General features: G+C 36.6%; 1 protein-coding gene across 1 annotated transcript in view; it reads left to right on the top strand.

The window, feature by feature from the left end:
- SLC49A4 (solute carrier family 49 member 4) overlaps positions 1–20,950 on the top strand; it is an 81,425-nt gene that overhangs the window by 55,473 nt on the left and 5,002 nt on the right. The window contains exon 8 of the mRNA XM_065943024.1: positions 17,936–18,118. Coding sequence (XP_065799096.1) covers positions 17,936–18,118 — 183 coding nt within the window. The remainder of the gene's footprint in view (positions 1–17,935; positions 18,119–20,950) is intronic.

The following is a 20,950-nucleotide window of genomic DNA, read 5'->3' on the forward strand; positions in this document are numbered from 1 at the left end:
GAGGGTTTGCTTTTCTCCACATCCTTGCCAGCACTTGTTATTTCTTATCTTATTGGCGATAGCCATTCTGACAGGTGTGGAGTGATATCTCATTGTGATTTTGATTCATGTTTCTCTGATGATTCATGATACTGAGTTTCTTTTACGTGTCTGTTGGCCATCTGTATGTCTTCTTTGGAAAAATGAGTATTCAGATCTTCTGCCCATTTTTATTGCATTGTTTGCTTTTTAGTACTGAAATGTATGAACTCTTGGTATATTCTAGATATTAGCCCCTTATCAGATAAATGGTTTGCAATTATTTTCTTCCATTCAGTAGGTTGCCTTTTCATTTGTCGATAGCTTCTTTGCTGTGCAGAAACTTCTTAATTTGATGTAGTCTCAGTTGTTAATTTTCACTTTTGTTCTTTTGGTGTCAGAATCAAAAAATTATTGCCAAGACCTGTGTCAAGGGGCTTACTGTCTCTCTTATATTTTAGGAGTTTTATGGTTTCAGGTCTTATGGATTCAAGTTATGATTTCAAGGTTTTATGGATTCAAGTCTCTGATTTTGTGTTAATTTTTGTGTATGGTGTAAGAAAGGGATCCAATTTCATTCTTTTGCATGTGGTTGTACCATTTTCCCAATATAATTTTTTGAAGAGACTGTTCTTCCCCATTGTATATTCCTGGCTTTTTTGTTGTAAATTAATTGACTGTAAGTGTACAAGTTTTATTCTGGGCTCTCTGTTCTGTTCCATCCATCTGTATCTGTATTTTTATGCTAGTACCATATTATTTTAATTACTCTAGCTTTGTTGTATAGTTTGAAATCAGGGCATGTGATGCCTCCAGCTTTGTTCCTTTTTTTCAAGATTGCTTTAGTTATCCAGGGTCTTCTGTGGTTCCTCACAAATTTTAGGATCATTTGTTCTATTTCTATAAAAAATGCCATTGGAAGTTTAATAGCTATTGCATTGAATCTGTACATTGCTTTGGGTAGTATGGACATTTTAACAATAGTTATTCTTCCAGTCTATGAGCACAGAATATCTGTCCACTTATTTGTGTCTTCTTCAGTTTCTTTAATTAATGTCATATAGTTTTCAGTATATAGACCTTTCACCTCCTTAGTTAAACTTATTCCTAGATATTTTATTCTTTTGTTATAATTGTAAATGAAATTTTTTCCCCTCATTTCTCTTTCAGATAGTTTATTACTAGTATAGAGAAATGAAGGGTTTTGTGTTGATCTTGTAGCCTACAATTTTACTAAATTTATTAGTTCTAACAGTTTTTGATGGTATCATCAGGATTTTCTATGTATAATATCATGTCATTTGCAAATAGTGTCAGTTTTGCTTCTTCCTTCCCTGTTTAGATGCCTTTTTTTTCCTTGCCCAATTGCTGTGACTAGGACTTCCAAATACATGTTGAATAAAAGTGGGGAGAGCAGTAATCCTTGTCTTGTTCCTGATCTTAGAGGAAGAACTTTCAGCTTTTTACCATTGAGTATAATGTTAACTGTGTTCTTGTCATATATAGCCTTTGTTATGTTGAGATACATTCCCTCTATACCTTCTTTGTTAAGAATTTTTATCATAAGTGGATGTTGAATTTTGTCAAGTGCTTTTTCTCTCAATATCGAGATAACCACATGGTTTTTCACTCTTCATTTTGTTAACATGGTGGTTAACATTAACTGATTTGCAGATGTTGAACCAGTCTTGGATTTCTTGAATAAATCCCACTTGATCATGGTTTATGGTCCTTTTAATTTATTGTTAAATTTGGTTTACTAATATTTTGTTGAGGGTTTTTGCATCTATATTCAACAGGGATATTGGTCTGTAATTTTCTTTTTTTGTGGCATCCTTGTTTGGTTTTGGTATCAGGGCGATGTTGGCCTTTTAAAATGTACTTAGAAATTTTCCCCTCTTCTATTTTTTGGAAGAGTTTAAAAAGGAATTGTTTTAGTTCTCCTTTGGAAGTTTCATAGAATTCATTAGTGAAGGATTTTGGTCATGGACTTTTGTTTGTTGAGAGGTTTTTGATTATTGATCCAGTCTTTTTTGCTAGCAGTTTATCTGTTCAGATTTTCTATTTCATCATGATTCAGGCTTTGTAGGTTGTATATTTCTAGGAATTTACCCATTTCTTCTAGGTTGTCTATTTTGTTGGCATATAATTGTATTATAGTAGTCTCTTATCCTTTGTGTTTCTGATATCAGTTATAACATCCCTTTCATTTCTGATTTTATTTATTTGAGTCTTCTCTCTTTTTTTCTTGGTGTGATTAGCCAAGGAATACAATATTGGCAATTTACATATTATTAGCTCATCCAGTTGACCTGAAACATTTATAACTGCAGTTGTTTCTGACTGTTATTAGTATCATTTGGGAATCTATATTAATCTTTCCATGGCTGCTATTAAGAAGTTACCACAAATGTTGTTGTTGTTCAGTCACTAAGTCACGTCTGATTCTTTGCAACCCCATGAACAGCAGCATGCCAGGCTTCTCTTGTCCATCACTAACTCCCTGAGTTTCCTCAAACTCATATCCATTGATTCAGTGATGCCATCCAACCATCTCATCCTCTGTCACTCCTTCTCCTCTTGCCCTCAATTTCCCCCAGCATCAGGGTCTTTTCCAGTGAGTCAGCTCTTCACATCAGGTGGCCAAAGTATTGGAACTTCAGCTTCAGCATCAGTCCTTCCAATGAATATTCAGGGTTGATTTCCTTTAGGATTGACTGGTTTGATCTCCTTGCAGCCCAAGGGACTCTCAAGAATCTTCTCCAGCACCATAGTTCAAAAGCGTCAATTCTTTGGCCTTCAGCCTTCTTTATGGTCCGACTCTCACACCCATACATGACTACTGGAAAAACCATACTGCATATGTAGTGACTTAAAAAAAAACACAAATTTATTATCTTACATTTCTGTAAGTTAGAAGTGAGCTTGAATCTCACTAGGCTAAAGTTAAAATGTGGGCAGACTCTAGGGAAGAATTTGTTTCCTTGCCTTCTCTAACGTTTAGAGGCTGTCCACTTTCCTTGGCTTGTGGCTCCCTTCCTCTGTCTGTAAAGCTAGCAATAGCAGGTCAAGTCCTCCTACTGCATCATCTGTTTTTTCCTTACAAATCCTTCCTTCATCATTTGTTCCTTCCTTCCCTCTAAACATCATATTCTGCCTCCTTCTTCCACTTTTAAGGATCCTTGTGATTACATTGGGTTTACCCAGATAATCCAAGATAATCTTCCAGTTTTAAAGTCAGCTGATTAGAATCCTTAATTCCATCTGCAGCCTGAATCCTTTTTTGCCATGTATAACATATTCACAGATTCCAGGATCTCACTCATGAATATCTTTTAGGGGAAGGAGGGGACATTATTCTGCCTGCCACAGGATCTTCTTAGAATTACTTTGACAGATTATTTTATAAGCCAAGAAGGCTCTGTTGTTGCTGCTTTACTTTAACAAAAGATTGTTTAAAATGCATATTTTTTATTCCATTTGCAAGTAATAGTCAGCCACTTTTTAGATTATATGTTTAATTATGGGATTATTTGTTATAAAGGTAGACTGTAGGCTTATTTATTATAACAAGCACTAATATGGATAGGAATATAGGGGAGTCTGAGAGTGGCTCTGTGGGGACCTGTTATCCAGTGGAATGGACATTCCATGAGACTCCACGCATAAGAGGATGATTCCTTTTGGCTGCACGTAATTAATGTATATTATATATCCCAAGTTGGATTTACATGCTCTGTAATAAAAAGATCAGAAGTTTGCACATCAGAGGCATCAAATCTTTCAAAGACAACCATTTATTTAGGAGTGAGTGTAGTGACAAGAGAGCAGTGGGATAAGATATACCCACCATTACCAAACTGTACCAACCCAGCTGTGGCTATTTAAAAATGAAATAAAAACCCATTTCTTTTAATACGTGGATATTATTTTTTAATGGCTACTAAATTATTAAGACATATATATATATATATTAAATTGTTTGAGCCTAACCATGTAATTAACAGAATTGTTAGCTATTTTCTTTGACTTTGAGGCAACACTAAAAAATTAGTGAGATACAAATGGTGCTGAGAAGGAAGATTGGAAACCTCTGCTCTGTATGTCCTGCCAGTATTCCTTCTTCTCAATGTTTATTGCTTTGCCTATAAATCCCAGTTGTCCAGAGTAATCTTTTTTGGATACTTCACACTTTTAATATACTAACATTCCTTCATTAGGGTTTTGAGCAATTTTGGCAAGTATTCTGAGCCAGAAATTTTTTTTTATTCTGGTATAGTTTCAAATTTAGCAGTTATTCAACATTCTGGTGGAACAGTTTTAGTTTACAATTCTTCTTGTTCATGGCATTACACTCAAAAGTTTTTTGTGATACTGTATGTCAAGTATGCATCTGTTAGATTTCACAAGAACACAGTCATGAGTACATGATGAACAGACTTTTTCCCTTGAATTAAGTGTAGAATATTCATTATAAGATAGTATGTTCATTGAATATCCTATATTTTCTATTTAACCTGATAAAATTAACAGTTTAATCTCTGGATGGCAGTATTATAAATTTAGTTTTCACCTCCATTTTTGTCTGGACTTGTAACAATGAGCTTGTTTTACTTTTATAATCAGAAAGCATATATATTTATATATTTGAAAACTATGCATCTTTTTAAATCTTTAAAGGAAATTGATGTAATTGATCCCAGTCAATATTTATTTTCCCATTCTGTCCTTAAAAATTATGTTGGACAGAAAGGAAAGCAGAATTCTGAAATAAACCAAGGCTAGAATTGAGAAATTGAGTTTGAGGTAGATGTCCAAACCACTGAATTAATAAATTCTCCTGTTTTCAAATGTCCGTTTATTAATGTCACTTAGAAGCTCCCGAATGATGCATTTTTAACTTACAAATGTACTGGATTAAGACTAGATTTGTTCACATACATTCTTTGAATTATCAGAGTATTGTTTTCTCTTTCCCAATACTTGGCAGTTAGTATGTCTTATCTTCGTATCAGCCTGGAAATATGGAGTATGGACTTTTGCCTTATAAATTCTGACCCCAGCTCCACCCTACTACTTAGCACAAGCCCTGAGTAGTGAATGAATGAGTGAATGAATGAATGAATGAAGTATATTTTATCTCCATTTTGAATCTCAATATGTATGACTTATTGCCAGTAATAGTCAGGAAGCTTGGCCATTCTTTATTATTCAGCACTAGCTATAAGAAGGTCAAAGGGCACATTTTAATAGAACAATGGAGAATTTGAATAAATCTGTCACAGATTCTCTTTCTTACTGCCTTTGTAAAAGTCTGACCTAATTCCTTTTAAGTAAAAAGTTTTGATGAAAGGGAACTTATTACAAAATCTAATTATAGACACACCTAGACCTTTAGGCTGATATTTCAAGTCTGTGATGGCAATTTCATGTTTCTTTTTTTTTAACCAGAGTCATTCTTTTTTTAATCAGAGAAATGTCTAGTCTTTTTCCAGTTTCTAGCAAAATTAGTGTTTCTACTATTACTTTTTATAAATCAGAAGAATCTACATGAAAAGTATTTGAAAATATACACATTAATTATAAAAACATAATAAATTAAAAGCTATAATTTTGTTCAACCCATGTGTTATAAGTGCTACTACTGCTAGAACCTTCTAATGGAATTTTTTTATAGTTCACTGATCTTGATGTTACTGTTACTGTCTCTTCAGAAGAAAAACTGGATTATTCCATTCTATCTCAAGGTGTACTGTTTTCATACATGTACAAACATCCTTTTGAAGGTTCTCAGTGGTATGCTTCTAATATTTCTGTAGGGAAACTCAATATTTAATATCATATTATGTCTTCATTAATTGAATTAGCTGTAATAGGGAAATAAATAAGCTCATGATTAGACGAGTTTCGAAATCTTGAATCTTACGCTATAAACAAAACTATGAAAATACATTATTCACCTTATCTGAGAAATAGCTGTCTAGCCTTGCTAGCCACAATTCACATGTCATTTTTCACTGAACAGATGAGTACTTTGAAAATGACATTTTGAAAAATGTTAGCACTTTGGTGTTGAGTTTGTTGAAACAATGTACTTTAACTGTTTAACAGAAGATGCTTTGGGAGAAGTTCTTTAATGCAAGTTACTAGAATGCCGAGGTAGTGATAATGGGTAGGGGGGCATAAGGGGGAGATGATTAGCTAGACAGAAACCCCTTGAGGGTGATAGCCCACTAAAAGCTGACTTCAAATGGTAATTGGAGAAAGGAAATATATTTGTTTGTATTGAAAATCATGTGAAATGTATAGACTAGAGAGCAATCCTCTTAATGTATTTTCATGCATTTTACCTTTGTTAAGATAATTCTGTCCCATTTTAATAGCATGCAAAGAGATAAAAACAAACTTGCCCCAAAATGAGGGGAAATAAGAAAACTCAAACAAGGGTGATGAGCATAATTAAAGAAATGCACATTATTAAGGAAATTAGAGATTTTAAGCTTTAAAGAAAGAAGGCTAAGTAGTGAATTATTATTTTCAGTTTTGTAAACTAAAAGTGAATTACTCATGTTGGTGACTGATTAAGGGGCAAAAATAGAACAGGGATTAAAAGATGAGAATGGATTTATGGAAGGCTCAGTGAAATGCTTCTTACTGAAGAAGGTCTTGTAATGTTCATCCATGGAGATTTTCAAGGGAAACAAGTCTTCAGGTAGAACCTGTGTTTCTTGAAGGTGGAGGGTTTGACCAGATGCTAAGTGTTCCATGATTTAATAGTACATTGCCTTCTGCAGGACCAACATCATTCTTTGGGAGCTTAAAAGTTGCTGATAAACCTCAACTTAGGTTGTCTCATTTCCCAACCAGTCTACTCTGGGCCCACTGTTTCAGAGGATTATTAGTTATTATTGTTATTAATACAGGATTATTATTATTTTTAGTGTGCTTCATTTCTGCAAGATAATAACTACGCTTTCCAGCCATAACAGACTGTAAACATAACACTCAGTCTTTATAGGACTGAATTCTGCCAACAAAGGGTCTAAACAAGAGACACGCACAAATTAATAACATGCAGGAAGAAAACCATCACCATGAATGAATACTGCAGCAAAATATGCCCCCTCCTCTTTTGAAACCCTTTCATGTATTGCATGTTTAAATTAGTGATAGGTCATTAAGGCCACAGCAGTCATTTTTAGGAAGAAAATGTGAGGCTGAGTTGAAAGGCACAGTTCAGTGATATGGAAATGTGTATTAGTATGTGTGTATATATAAACATACATATGTATTCTATATATTCAATATGCTCAAAATGTATGAGGAACAGTAGTTAGCAAACTTTTGAATGTTTACCATTTGTCTTTACGTATATATCTTTATTTCTAAAAGGAGTATTTTCACTTGCAATGTCAAGTTTTAGTTTTTACAAGTATTTTTAATAAAGGTCTAATCTATAATAATTCCTAGTTAAGTTTCCTAACTTTTATCGTGAAATAAAAATTCAGTCCATATGCACAATATTAAAAATTTATCCAATAAAGTATATTAATGTTAATAAACCTATTCTTTAGGGAAATTTCTTGATTCTGATCCTTAAAATAATATATGATAAAAATATTATTTTATAATCCTTATTTCATATTTATAATGCTTCTTAATAAAACTAAAAAGATTTCTGTTATTATCCTCTATGAAGCACCTTTAAGATTTTGTTTTTAATATCCTAGTTAAGCTTTCTACCTACATGTATCTAAATTTGTTATTGATCTGCCTAAATGAACCTTAGTCATCATCTGATATAACTTATTCAATAAATGAGCTCTTCCATTATAACCCAGATATATGTTCATATGACAACAACTTTAATGAAAACCTCCCTTTTAAAAAATTAACTTTTAATTGAAGGATAATTACAGTATTGTGTTGGTTTCTGCCATACATCAACATGAATCAGCCATAGGTATACATATGTCCCCTCCTTCTAGAACCTCCCTCCCACCTCCACCCCATCACACCCGTCTAGGTTGTCACAGAGCACCAGTCTGAGCTCCCTGAGTCAGACAGCAAATTCCCACTGGCTATCTGTTTTACATATGATAATGTATATGTTTCTATGCTGCTCTCTCCATTTATCTCACCCTCTCCTTCCCCCCACTGTGTCAGAGAGTCTGTTCTCTATGTCTGTGCCTCCATTGCTGCCCTGCAAATAGGTTCGTCAGTACCATCTTTCTAGATTCCATATATGTGTGTTAATATATGATATTTATTTTTCTCTTTCTGATTTATTTGACTCTGTATCAGTTCAGTTCAGTCGTTCAGTCGTGTCCAACTCTTTTCTGACCCCATGAACCGGAGCACACCAGGCCTCCCTGTCCATCACCAACTCCCGGAGTTCACCCAAACCCATGTCCATCTAGTCGGTGATGCCATCCAGCCATCTCATCCTCTGTTGTCCCCTTCTCCTCCTGCCCTCAATCTTTCCCAGCATCAGGGTCTTTTCCAATGAGTCAGCTCTTTGCATCAGGTGGCCAAAGTATTGGAGTTTCAGCTTCAACATCAGTCCTTCCAATGAACACCCAGGACTGATCTCCTTTAGGATGGACTGGATCTCCTTGCAGTCCAAGAGACTCTCAAGAGTCTTCTCCAACACCACACTTCAAAAGCATCAATTCTTTGGCACTCAGCTTTCTTTATAGTTCAACTCTCACATCCATACATAACCACTGGAAAAACCATAGCCTTGACTAGACGGACCTTTGTTGGCAAAATAATGTCTCTGCTTTTTAATATTCTGTCTAGGTTGGTCATAACTTTCCTTCCAAGGAGTAAGCATCTTTTAATTCCATGGCTGCAATCACCATCTGCAGTGATTTTGGAGCCCAGAAAAATAAAAGTCAGTCAATGTTTCCCCATCTATTTGCCATGAAGTGATGGGACCGGATGCCATGATCTTAGTTTTCTGAATGTTGAGCTTTAAGCCAACTTTTTCACTCTTCTCTTTCATTTTCATCAAAAGGCTCTTTAGTTCTTCTTCATTTCTGCCATAAGGGTGGTGTCATCTGCATATCTGAGGTTATTGATATTTCTCCCAGCAATCTTGATTCCAACTTGTGCTTCCTCCAACCAGGCATTTCTTGTGATGTACTCTGCATATAAGTTAAATAAGCAGGGTGACAATATACAGCCTTGACGTACTCCTTTTCCTATTTGGAACCAGTCTGTTGTTCCATGTCCAGTTGTAACTGTTGCTTCCTGACCTGCATACAGGTTTCTCAAGAGGCAAGTCAGGTAGTCTGGTATTCCCATCTCTTTCAGAATTTTTCACAGTTTGTTGTGATCCACACAGTCAAAGGCTTTGGCATAGTCAATAAAGCAGAAATATACGTTTTTCTGGAACTCTCTTGCTTTTTTGATGATCCAGCGGGTGTTGGCAATTTGATCTCTGGTTCCTCTGCCATTTCTAAAACTGGCTTGAATATTTGGAAGTTCACGGTTCATGTATTGCTAAAGCCTGACTTGAAGAATTTTAAGCATTACTTTACTAGCGTGTGATATGAGTGCAATTGTGTGGTAGTTTGAGCATTCTCTGGTATTGCCTTTCTTTGGGATTGGAATGAAAACTGACCTTTTCCAATCCTGGGGCCACTGCTGAGTTTTCCAAATTTACTGGCATATTGAGTGCAGCACTTTCATAGCATCATCTTTCAGGATTTGAAATAGCTCAACTGGTATTCCATCACCTCCACTAGCTTTGTTTGTAGTGATGCTTCCTAAGGCCCACTTGACTTCACATTCCAGGATGTCTGGCTCTAGGGAGCCATAATACCATCATGATTACCTGGGTCATGAATATCTTCTTTGTACAGTTCTTCTGTGTATTCTTGCCACCTCTTTTAATATCTTCTGCTTCTGTTAGGTCCATACCATTTCTGTCCTTTATTGAGCCCATCTTTGCATGAAATGTTCCCTTGGTATCTCTAATTTTCTTGAAGAGATCTCTAGTCTTTCCCATTCTGTTGTTTTCCTCTATTTCTTTGCATTGATTACTGAGGAAGGCTTTCTTATCTCTCCTTGCTATTCTTTGGAACTCTGCATTCAAATGGGTATATCTTTCCTTTTCTCCTTTGCTTTTCTCTTCCCTTCTTATCACAGCTATTTGTAAGGCCTCCTCAAACAACCATTTTGCTTTTTTGCATTTCTTCTTCTTGGGGATGGTCTTGATTCCTGTCTCCTATACACTGTCACAAACCTCCATCCATAGTTCATCAGGCACTCTGTCTATCAGATCTAGTCCCTTGAATCTGTCGCTTCTACTGTATAATCGTAAGGGATTTGATTTAGGTCATACCTGAATGGTCTAGTGGTTTTCTCCACTTTCTTCAATTTAAGTCTGAATTTGGCAATAAGGAGTTCATGATCCGAGCCACAGTCAGCTCCTAGTCTTGTTTTTGCTGATTGTATAGAGCTTCTCCCTCTTTGGCTGCAAAGAATGTAATTAGTCTCATTTTGGTGTTGACCATCTGGTGATGTCCATGTGTAGAGTCTTCTCTTGTGTTGTTGGAAGAGGGTGTTTTTTATGACCAGTGCATTCTCTTGGCAGAACTCTATTAACCTTTGCCCTGCTTCATTCTGTACTCCAAGGTCAAATTTGCCTGTTACTCCAGGTGCTTCTTGACTTCTTACTTTTGCATTCCAGGCCCCTACGATGAAAAGTACATCTTTTGTTAATTCTAGAAGGTCTTGTAGGTCTTCATAGAACTGTTCAGCTTCTTCAACATTACTGGTCGGGGCATAGACTTGGATTACCATGATACTGAATGATTTGCCTTGGAAACGAACAGAGATCATTCTGCCGTTTTTGAGATTGCATCCAAGTATTGCATTTTGGACTCTTTTGTTGACTATGATGGCTACTCCATTTCTTCCAAGGGATTCCTGCCCACAGTAGTAGATATAATGGTCATCTGAGTTAAATTCACCCATTCCAGTCCATTTTAGTTCACTGATTCCTAGAATGTCGATATTCACTCTTGTCATCTCCTGTTTGACCACTTCCAATTTGCCTTGATTTATGGACCTAACATTCCAAGGTCCTATGCAATGTTTCTATTTACAGCATTGAAACCTGCTTCCATCACCAGTCCCATTCACAACTGGGTGTTGTTTTTGCTTTGGCTCCATCCCTTCATTCTTTCTGGAGTTATTTCTCCACTGATCTCCAGTAACATATTGGGCATCTACCAACCTGAGGGGTTCATCCTCAGTGTCCTATCTTTTTGCCTTTTCATACTGTTCATGGGGCTCTCAAGGCAAGAATACTGAAGTGGTTTGCCATTCCCTTCTCCAGCGGACCACATTCTGTCAGACCTTTCCACCATAACCCAGCTGTCTTTGGTGGCCCCACACGGCATGGCTTAGTTTCATTGAGTTAGACAAGGCTGTGGTCCGTGTGATCAGATTGGATAGTTGTCTGTGATTGTAGTTTCAGTCTGTCTGCCCTCTGATCCCCTCTCTCAGTGCCTACCATCTTACTTGGGTTTCTCTTACCTTGGACATGGGGTCTCTCTTCACGGCTGCTCCAGCAAAGCGCAGCCGCTGCTCCTTACCTCTGATGTGGGGTAGCTCCTCTCGGCCACCGCCCCTGCCCTCGGTGCAGGGTAGCTCCTCTCGGCTGCGCTCCTGCGCCGTACATTTGCTCTCTATAATAGACTATGTCCATCTACCACAGCTTCTTCATCCGTTTATCTGTCAGTGGACATCCACGTTGCTTCCGTGTTCTAGCTATTGTAAGTGGTGCTGCAGTGAACATTGGGGTCCATGTGTCTTTTTCATTTATGATTTTCTCAGGGTATATGCCCAATAGTGGGATTGTTGGGTCAGATGATAGTTTTATTCCTAGTTTTTTAAGGAATCTCCATGCTGTCCTCCATAGTGGCTGTATCAATTTATATTCTCACCAACCTTTTGCAAAAAGGTTCCCTTTTCTCCACACTCTCTCCAGCTTTTATTGTTTGCAGATTTTTTTGATGATGGCCATTCTGACCAGTGTGAAGTAATATCTCATTGTAGTTTTGATTTGCAGTTCTCTAATAATGAGGTATGTTGAGCATCTTTTCATGTGTTTATTATCTACTGATATGTGTTCTTTGGAAAAATGTCTATTTAGGTCTTCTGCCCACTTTTTGATTGGATCATTTTTCTGGTATTGAGTTGCATTAGCTGCTTGAAAACCTCCCTTGTTAGCTAGCTCTGGATCCTAGGAAATTTTCTTCCTATCAATCTGTAACTCATTTGGAGCAACACATCTCCCACAGAGCAACTTGGCCGCATTCCACTTCCATTAGCAGCTCTCAGAACACTTGAAGATACCAGTCATGTCTCCATTAGCCGTTAATCTAAACATTCCCCAATTCTCATAACCTTTCCTCATACATGGATTCCATGCCAATAGCTAGCTTAGTCACTGTCTTCTAAACCTACCATAGCTTGTCGGGACCCTCCTTAAACAGTATTACTAGAATTTAGCACTTTCCCTGCTGCTTTTGTTGTTGTTTAGTCTTTTTAGTTGTGTCCAACTCTTTTGTGACCCTATAGACTGGAGCCCACCAGGCTCCTCTGTCCATGGCTGCACTTGGAACCTAATGGTAGGAGCCTGTGGTCTCCCTGTGCCTTTTTTGCTTCTTTTAGAGACAGTGAAGTAGAATTATCTTAATGATGTGTGTATAAATGACTGCTGAGCCCATTGGTGTCTGTTATTTTCCTTTAGATTAGGAATGATTTGAGGTTAGTGTCCTCTTTACTGTTCCAGCATAGCTGCTTGCACATACAAGGCACTTGATAAATGATTTTGCAGATAGCTTAAGCTAAGTTTTCCCTTTTTTATACCTAAGCAATAATTCTTGAGCCCATTTTACATTTATCATGATTAAAGTTCTTTGTTTTTGTCTGTAACCTTTTGGTGCTCCGTTTTTGATTCTGTTATCTGTCTTCTGTGCAGTTACTTCCAGCTTTTTGTGTGGAATACAGATTTGAGAAGCATTCCTTTTGTGTCAGTACCATTGGATAAAAGAAATAAAAGAAGAACTACCTTTTTCAGTCTGATACAGTGGCTTGGTGGGAAGTACACTTGATTCTGTAGATTTAACTATACTATTGTTAGTAACCCTGCTAACCTAACATTGGGCCTCTCTGGTGTCTCATTCTGTAAAGAATCATTTTGACTCTCAGAACTTCAGTTACTTTGCCTTACTTTACCTGCCTCGAAGAGTTAATAGGATGGTCAAATATGACAGTATATTTAAAAGCAGTTTTAAAAGGTGTTTCAAAAATTATATAAATCCAAGATTTGAAGTTGTTACTGTTTTTGATGATATCTTGAGAATCTTATTAAATGTTCCATAGGAATAGTTCTTCTCTGAAATTTTATGATTTGTTTTATAACTGCTAATCACCTAAGGTTTGACTGTCTTGACTAATAAAAATGTATTCACACATAGTTTTACTTTCCCAAAAGTCTAGTAATTTAGTTTGTCATTGGAAATGGGTAGAGAGAAGAGTTCTTTCAGGTTTAAGATCTTTGTGTTCTTGAAAAACATCCATTTAAGTGTATTTGGTGGTACACAAGTCTTTGTTTTTGGCAATGTAAATTACGGCCTATGAAATTTTATTAGCTTTTTGGAGGAAAATTGTGCATCATCATTGTGTTTTGTTCTACTAAATTACCTTGACTTTTTAATTGAAAGGCAGTTTATTTTAATTTTAGTATCAGTACTATAGAAAGTCATGGAAATATTTAATGATCATGTAGTTTGAACCCTCTGATGAGCAGCAAATTATCTTGTCTGCCTAACTTTTAATAGATGACTTTCACCCACTGGATCTGCCAAACTAGTGTGTAAAGATACTGTATCAGACTCTAAACTGAGAATTCAAATGGAAGTCAAATTCAGACTCATAATAATCAGCTTTTACTTTGTACATGTTCCAGAATACTGGGGAGAATATTAAATCAACCCTAACACAGATAGTTTTCCCTCATTCTGATTATGAAGATCTTAATTTAACCCTTTCCTGTGTAAATTATTTTGATTCTTTAATTTCTACGATAACAAGTGATTTCAGCAAATCCAGTTAGCATAAAGCAATCTTGTGGTCATCATTTTTATAGTAATTCAAAAAGCAAACACTGAGAATGAGAGAATTGAATGAACATACTTGTTTTTTTTTAAATTTCTGGCCTCTGAAGTTATATCAGCAGTCTTAGCCCACTTATCCTACATATAACAAGAATTTTAATAAATGAGGTGGAATATTTATGTCGAGGATCCTGGACCAAGGTTGGATTATATGGCTCCTGGATGTAGACATCAGGTGTGTGAGTCAGCTCTCACACTGATAACCATTTCTGAGTCAGGGAGCTAACAAACTGCATAAAGTGGAGTTGGATCAGCTGCCAGTTAATTAGTTTACAATGACATTTCTCTTTTTATTTTATTAAATAGGTAAAATAGACACATAGTAAAAACTAAGTTCAAAAAAGCAGAAAAGGGTATACAGTGAAAAATGTCTACCATCCTGTGGCCCCCAATTTCCCTCTCTAGAGGCAACCCTGAATGTCAGTTTCTTAGGTATTTCCCAGAAAATTCTATACATTTATAAACAAGTGTGTGTGTGTGTGTGTATGTGTGTGTATACCTTACACTTTTCTGTACTTTCTTCATTTATATATTTTTGCTGTCATTACCATCAGCAAATACAGTTGTTTCGTTTTTAATGGTTGCGTAGGATACCTCTGTTTGGATGTTTGATAAATTTTTAAACGACCAACTCACAATTGGTGGACAACAGGCTAGTTTTTAATCTTTTCATACTACAAACAATATTGCAGTGAATGTTCTGTATATACATGTACTGCATAGCTGTAGGATAAATTTCTAGAAGTGGAATTTCTGAATCAAAGAGTAAGTGCGTTATTTGGTAGATGTTCCCAGATTACCCACTAGGAGATGACCTGCTTATAGTTTCATTCACAGTGGTTTTCAGAGAGGATTCCCTGCTTCACCAGCCTCTACTTTTCTGAGACATCTCATGCCTCTTTTTTTTTTCCCACACCGTGCTTGATAAAAATCAGTAAAATCAAATCTCTTTTCAAGACTCCATATTGACAGTCCCCTTTCAATGTGTCCTCATTCTTACCTTTTCATTCTTTCTTTTCCAACATGCAGTTATTTTATTATGTGTAGATTATGCTTTTCAGTTATCACACTTTAATTTTCCTGATTACAAATTACATGTGAGGGTATATTTCCTTCAGAAATATAAATGTCAAAGGGATTATTTTTAAACATTTTCTAAAAACAGCTAATTCCATTAGTGGTTTGTGAACTCTTTCTTAGAAGTAGCACTCAGTTCTTAAGCATTTGCTTTTTCTTATCACTTATTTCAGTGTTTTATCATTGTATTTATTTATTTTTTATTGAAGTATAGTTTATTTATAGTGTTGTGTTAATTTCTGCTGTACAGCAAAGTGATTCAGTTATAAATATATATGCATTCTTTTTTTAATCGTCTTTTCCATTATGGTTTATCATAGGATATTGAATATAGTTCTCTGTGCTGTATTCACTGTTTTATCATCTTTACCATCTAGGCTTATCTGTTTTGGGGTCAGTAGTGGTCTCTGCTCTGATTACCATGACTTACCATAAATTAGTATAAAGTGTTTTTTAGATACAATACACCTCTATAAAGCTACCAGTGATACTCCATCTCTAGATTTCCTAATGTACACTAATGAGTGATGTGTAAGGAGAATGTGTTGTTGATTTGTGTTTGTGTAATCTATGTCCAGCAAACAAACAATAAGTGTGAGGTGTTGGGTTTTAAGAAACTCTTGAAAATTGCATTAAAATTGCATTTTAAATATGTTTATTGTATCTATTGGTGATGGACAGGGAGGCCTGGCGTGCTGCGATTCATGGGGTCGCAAAGAGTCGGACACAACTGAGCGACTAAACTGAACTGGACTGATTGTATCTATTAGATGCTTCCCATTTAATCCTGTATCCAATGTGGTCATCACTTTAGCCAGCAATGTGTCCTTTATTCACTGTCATCCTTTTGTCCTCTATTTCCATGTGTCTTCTAATCAAAGAAAGTCAAAGTAATCACCAATTATTTGTGATACTAGAATGTGCAAAATATCTTATAGTTCTGAAAGGCCACAGTATAACTGGAGGAGGAAGGGTGAGTTGAGATTAATTAGAGAAAGGCTGTTAGGAAACAGTGGATGCAGTTTTTTTTTTCTTAACTTCTCCAACAGTGTTAGGGATTATTAATGATTGCAATTGGGTATGGTAAATTCTGGTAATTTGATATTAGTTCCATGAATAACACATAACAGATTTAGAGTAATTCCCTCACTTTCTTCTGTTCCTCAATAGAAATTTTTTCTTTAACAAATATTTTTATTAAAAATATTTTCCTGGTAACTTTAAGGTTAAAATAATTGCTACTCACTATCATCAGTGGACATGATATACTTATTAGTCTAATGGGAGATGTTTTAGATTTCTAAATATGATATCTTTCTTTCGTCACTGATTCTGTGGTTTAGTCACTAAGTCATTTCTGACTCCTGTGACACTGTGGACTGTAGCCCACCAGTCTCCTCTGTCCATAGGATTTTCCAGGCAAAAATACTGGAAGGGGTTGCCATTTCCTTCTCCAGGGGATCTTCCCAACCCAGGGATCGAACCCATGACTACTGCATTGCAGGCAGATTCTTCACTGACCAGCTACCAAGAAAGCCCATTGTTTCTGTGCTGCTGCTGCTGCTAAGTCGCTTCAGTCGTGTCCGACTCTGTGTGACCCCATAGACGGCAGCCCACCAGGCTCCCCGTGCCTGGGATTCTCCAGGCAAGAACACTGGAGTGGGTTGCCATTTCCTTCTCCAGTGCATGAAAGTGAAAAGTGAAAGTGAAGTCATGTCCGACTCTTAGCAACCCCATGGACTGCAGCCTACCAGGCTCCTCCATCCATGGGATTTTCCTGGCAAGAGTACTGGAGTAGGGTGCCATTGCCTTCTCCGCATTGATTCTGTATTCACCTTCAAATTAACATTATTGAAGATTTGTATGCAGACAGTTGCATTAATATAATTATTTGGAGTGGGGCACATTTCTCTAACCATTTCTCTAAGAATAAGAGCAGTGGTCTTTTTCAAAATTTTCACTATAGATTGAATTCATAGACTATTTATAGGCTAATCTGGGATCCCAGCCACTATTAATTATACATTTCTAGGTGAAATTTTTTTTCTATGTTCCAAAAAAGTCATGTATTTTTTAAAAAAACTCTTGACCTGAAACTCATTCTAAAATTGAGGACTATTTCTATTTTAAGTGTTTCTCCAGGAATTACATAGTAGATAACTTTTATTTTGTGCTTGAAGGCTGTTATTAAACAGTCTTAAAATATGTAATTTTCAGGAGTAATTAATGTCGCTTACATCTTTTCTTAGCTTTTAAGTTTTTTTGAAAATTACAAAATGAGTCTAGATTTTGTGTTAAGTTGCTATATTTTATCTGTCCCTCAATATACCAGGAGTGTAACTCAGAGGGAAGAACCCTTTAAATTGTAACAGTTAAAATTGTTTTTGTGCTTTGGAGTAATCCACCAAAAAGATAAAGGAAATAAACTGATAATCATCCAGCCATAAAACCTTTTCCTATATACTCCCCAAAACCTGAGCAAAGAGCTGACAGATGTGTGAAGCTTTGTCCAACTTCATCAGCTGCCTCTGAGAAGAGGTAAAATTCCAGAGTTAATACTCAGGAAAGAGACACCAGAAAATCCATCTGATATGACTCACTGCCACTCCTGTGAAACTGAAATGTTTGTGTTTTTATTTTAGTGACATTGTACGCCTCCTGTATTCTCCTGGGAGTGTTCCTGAATAGCAGTATACCTATATTTTTTGAGCTTTTTGTGGAAACTGTCTACCCAGTTCCAGAAGGAATTACTTGTGGAGTTGTCACTTTTTTAAGTAATATGTTCATGGGAGTACTTTTGTTTTTTCTCACATTTTATCACACAGGTAAGAAATTTGACTTTTCATTGACTAAATGTGTCCATTAGTAGAGAGGTCTGTGGTGCTGATGTGTAGAGAATTATGTGGCGAGTTCTAAGGCAAGTCACGTTATTTGAGCTTTCACGTGCCAATGAAGGAAAATATCTTCAGTTGCTTTTCTTGAAATGCATCCTAGCTTAATGTAATGTACCCGAACCCCTCGCACACACTTGGAGTTTCTGATTTAATTAACTTGGACAGGGGCCCAGCATTTCTACCTAACCCTCCAGGTAATTCTAACATGCTGTTTCTCATTGAGAACCACTGATATCTTGCTTTAAAAAAAATACTTTGACTCTACTGTCTTTTTTTGTTTTTTTTGACTCTACTGTCTTAACATAAGGTCAAAATTAAGGTCAGGGATATATATGTAGTTTAAAGCTTTATGGATAATGAGAGGCCACTCAAAGAGCAGATCCAGTGTATAGGACAGCTTGTCCAATGAACATTTTATGATTACATAGATGCTCTTTGTCTGCTGTCAACACGGTAGTCACTAACCCCACGAAGCTAGTGCAGCTACCAACCTGGATTTTTCATTTTATTTCATTTTGATTAATTTAAATTTACATTGAATTGCTACATGTGGCTGCCGAATTTGTCAGTGCAGGTATAGTGTGCAAAGAAGGTTAAAGTTAGAATCCAGGGGTATGCCTTTGAAGAAGAGGGAGGTCCTCAGAAAAGAAAGGATTAGGGTCCTCAGCCCACATGGAGGAGCTCACCTTGGACCAAAGGAGGTGGAGAGAAGCCAGTGTACATGCCTTAGAAGCAGACATCTCTGCCAGGCACTTGGCTCGGGGAGAGTTCCTTCTTGATGTCACGAACTTTTCTGCTTAGAAGCCAGTTCATCTATGATGAGCTCGTAGGAAGACAGTGGAGAAGGGGCCTAAGGAGAGAGTGAAGTAGCTTTTGGGGGGGTGGGAGGAACTGCTGCAGGGACAGCTGAGAAGCTCACTGGGCATCGTTGAAGGCAGACCCCACGGTGCTGGGGTCAGCAGCTTTGTAGTGACTCTGCTTTGAAGTTGCTTGGCTTCCTCTGATACTGTCTTTTCTGCAGTCCAGATTTTGTCTCACTGGTTTAGAAAATCGGGGCCCAATTATCTAGGCTTCTTTTTGGCATGTTAAAAATAAAGATTTATACTTATTTTATACTTCTATACTTCTTATTTTTTATTTTGTACCTGTGAGTTATAAATATAAATCTTTTATTAATTTTTACTAGGTTTCCGTCCCATTTTATTTCATCTTAAACAAATGAATATTACCACCTTTTTTTTTCTGGTTACTATTTTCTTAACTACTTATCAGATACCAGCAAATGTGGGTAATTTGTACATGTAAGAACCTAATTTATAGGACTCAAATATAAGAAATGCTCTGAAATGCGACACTTCAAAAAACCTAATTGTTTTCAGAAATCCTCACAGTCTTGTAATTGAAATAATAGCAACAATAACATCCTTGACTCAAAAATAAGTTTTTGAAACTTTAAAAGCTGATGAAACAGAATCTCTCTGAGCTTTGGACAGCTTTTGGCAGAGCACTTTCACCTCACAGCGAAGAGGATCCAAATGCTGTATTAATTTCTTAATAAAATTAACAATAAACTAGATCATTTCTGTCAATCAGTAATTCAGGAAAAGAAGTTTCATCTTTGCTAAACCTGATATCCGTTTGGTTTGCCCTATGAAAGACAGTAATATTTTCGAAAGAGAGTGATCTTAATAAAGTCAGGCCACTCTTCACTGTCCTGGAAACGTGTGTTTCCATTAGAAGAAATGCCATCACCAGGTGTCAGGGTAAAGTCTTTGCCTCCAGTTAGTTTTCTAAATGGAATCATCTAACAGTTATTACGTTGTCAGCTTTAACCCACTTCCGTAGTGTCGCAGTTGACAGAGATGGCTGTTGCCCTTAGAAATGGTTTTCCAGTTCACAGACACAGGTGGGCTGAGTGATCCTTGCAGCCTGGCTGAGCATGCATGGTTTCAACTATGGAATGGGAATCGCTGTGTCTTCCCAACATTTAAAAACATCAACAGTAGATGCAAGATCATGTTACCCTTAATAGACCTCCTGCATGTGGCCTATAGAATATAACAGTCATGTATTCATTGGTCAGTTTAAGGCAGGAACCACTCCTGCGCTGTCTGACTGTGGAGCAGGCCAGTGCATTCCTACCATTGCGCTCAGCCAGCAGAGAATCTCCACCACTCGCCTGGTTCCTGCATGTGGCAGCTTCCGATTTGTTCAACGGAGACAGGCATCTGTATGTCAGTCAGTGCTCACTCCTCCTTTTATAGGTTCTTGGTGACCAGATACAAGCAGACATTTGTGTTTCTTTGGCACGGGCAGTGTTAGAAATAGCACCATTTCTGTTAATTCCTATCTCATGATATGATCAAGGGTTTATTTAGCTGGGGGAAAAAAACTTCCCTCTTTTGTGGTTTCTGATCACATGTTCTTACGCATATCTGTATAGATAGATGTTAAAGGTTTCTGCTCCATGACTACTGTGAAAAATAAAACTTTAAATAAAAGTTAATCAAACAGGATGATTTTCAGTACAAAAAAAATCTCAGTATGTTTTGACATTTTAGAATTAATGAGAAAATCAGTGTGAAAGAGCTTTGACCAGGGCATGACTGGCACTCACTAAATTTTTTTTTCCTTCTGGATAATTTTTTTTTTTCTTTCTGGTGATGAAAGGAATTTAAACATCTAGGCTTCTATTTTTTAAAAAATGTTTTTTATATGCTTATTTTTCAGTGTGTGTAAGGAATACACACAAACCCATACCCC

This window comes from Muntiacus reevesi, chromosome 8 (genome assembly GCF_963930625.1).
Source record: "Muntiacus reevesi chromosome 8, mMunRee1.1, whole genome shotgun sequence".
Classification (NCBI taxonomy): Eukaryota; Metazoa; Chordata; class Mammalia; order Artiodactyla; family Cervidae; genus Muntiacus; species Muntiacus reevesi.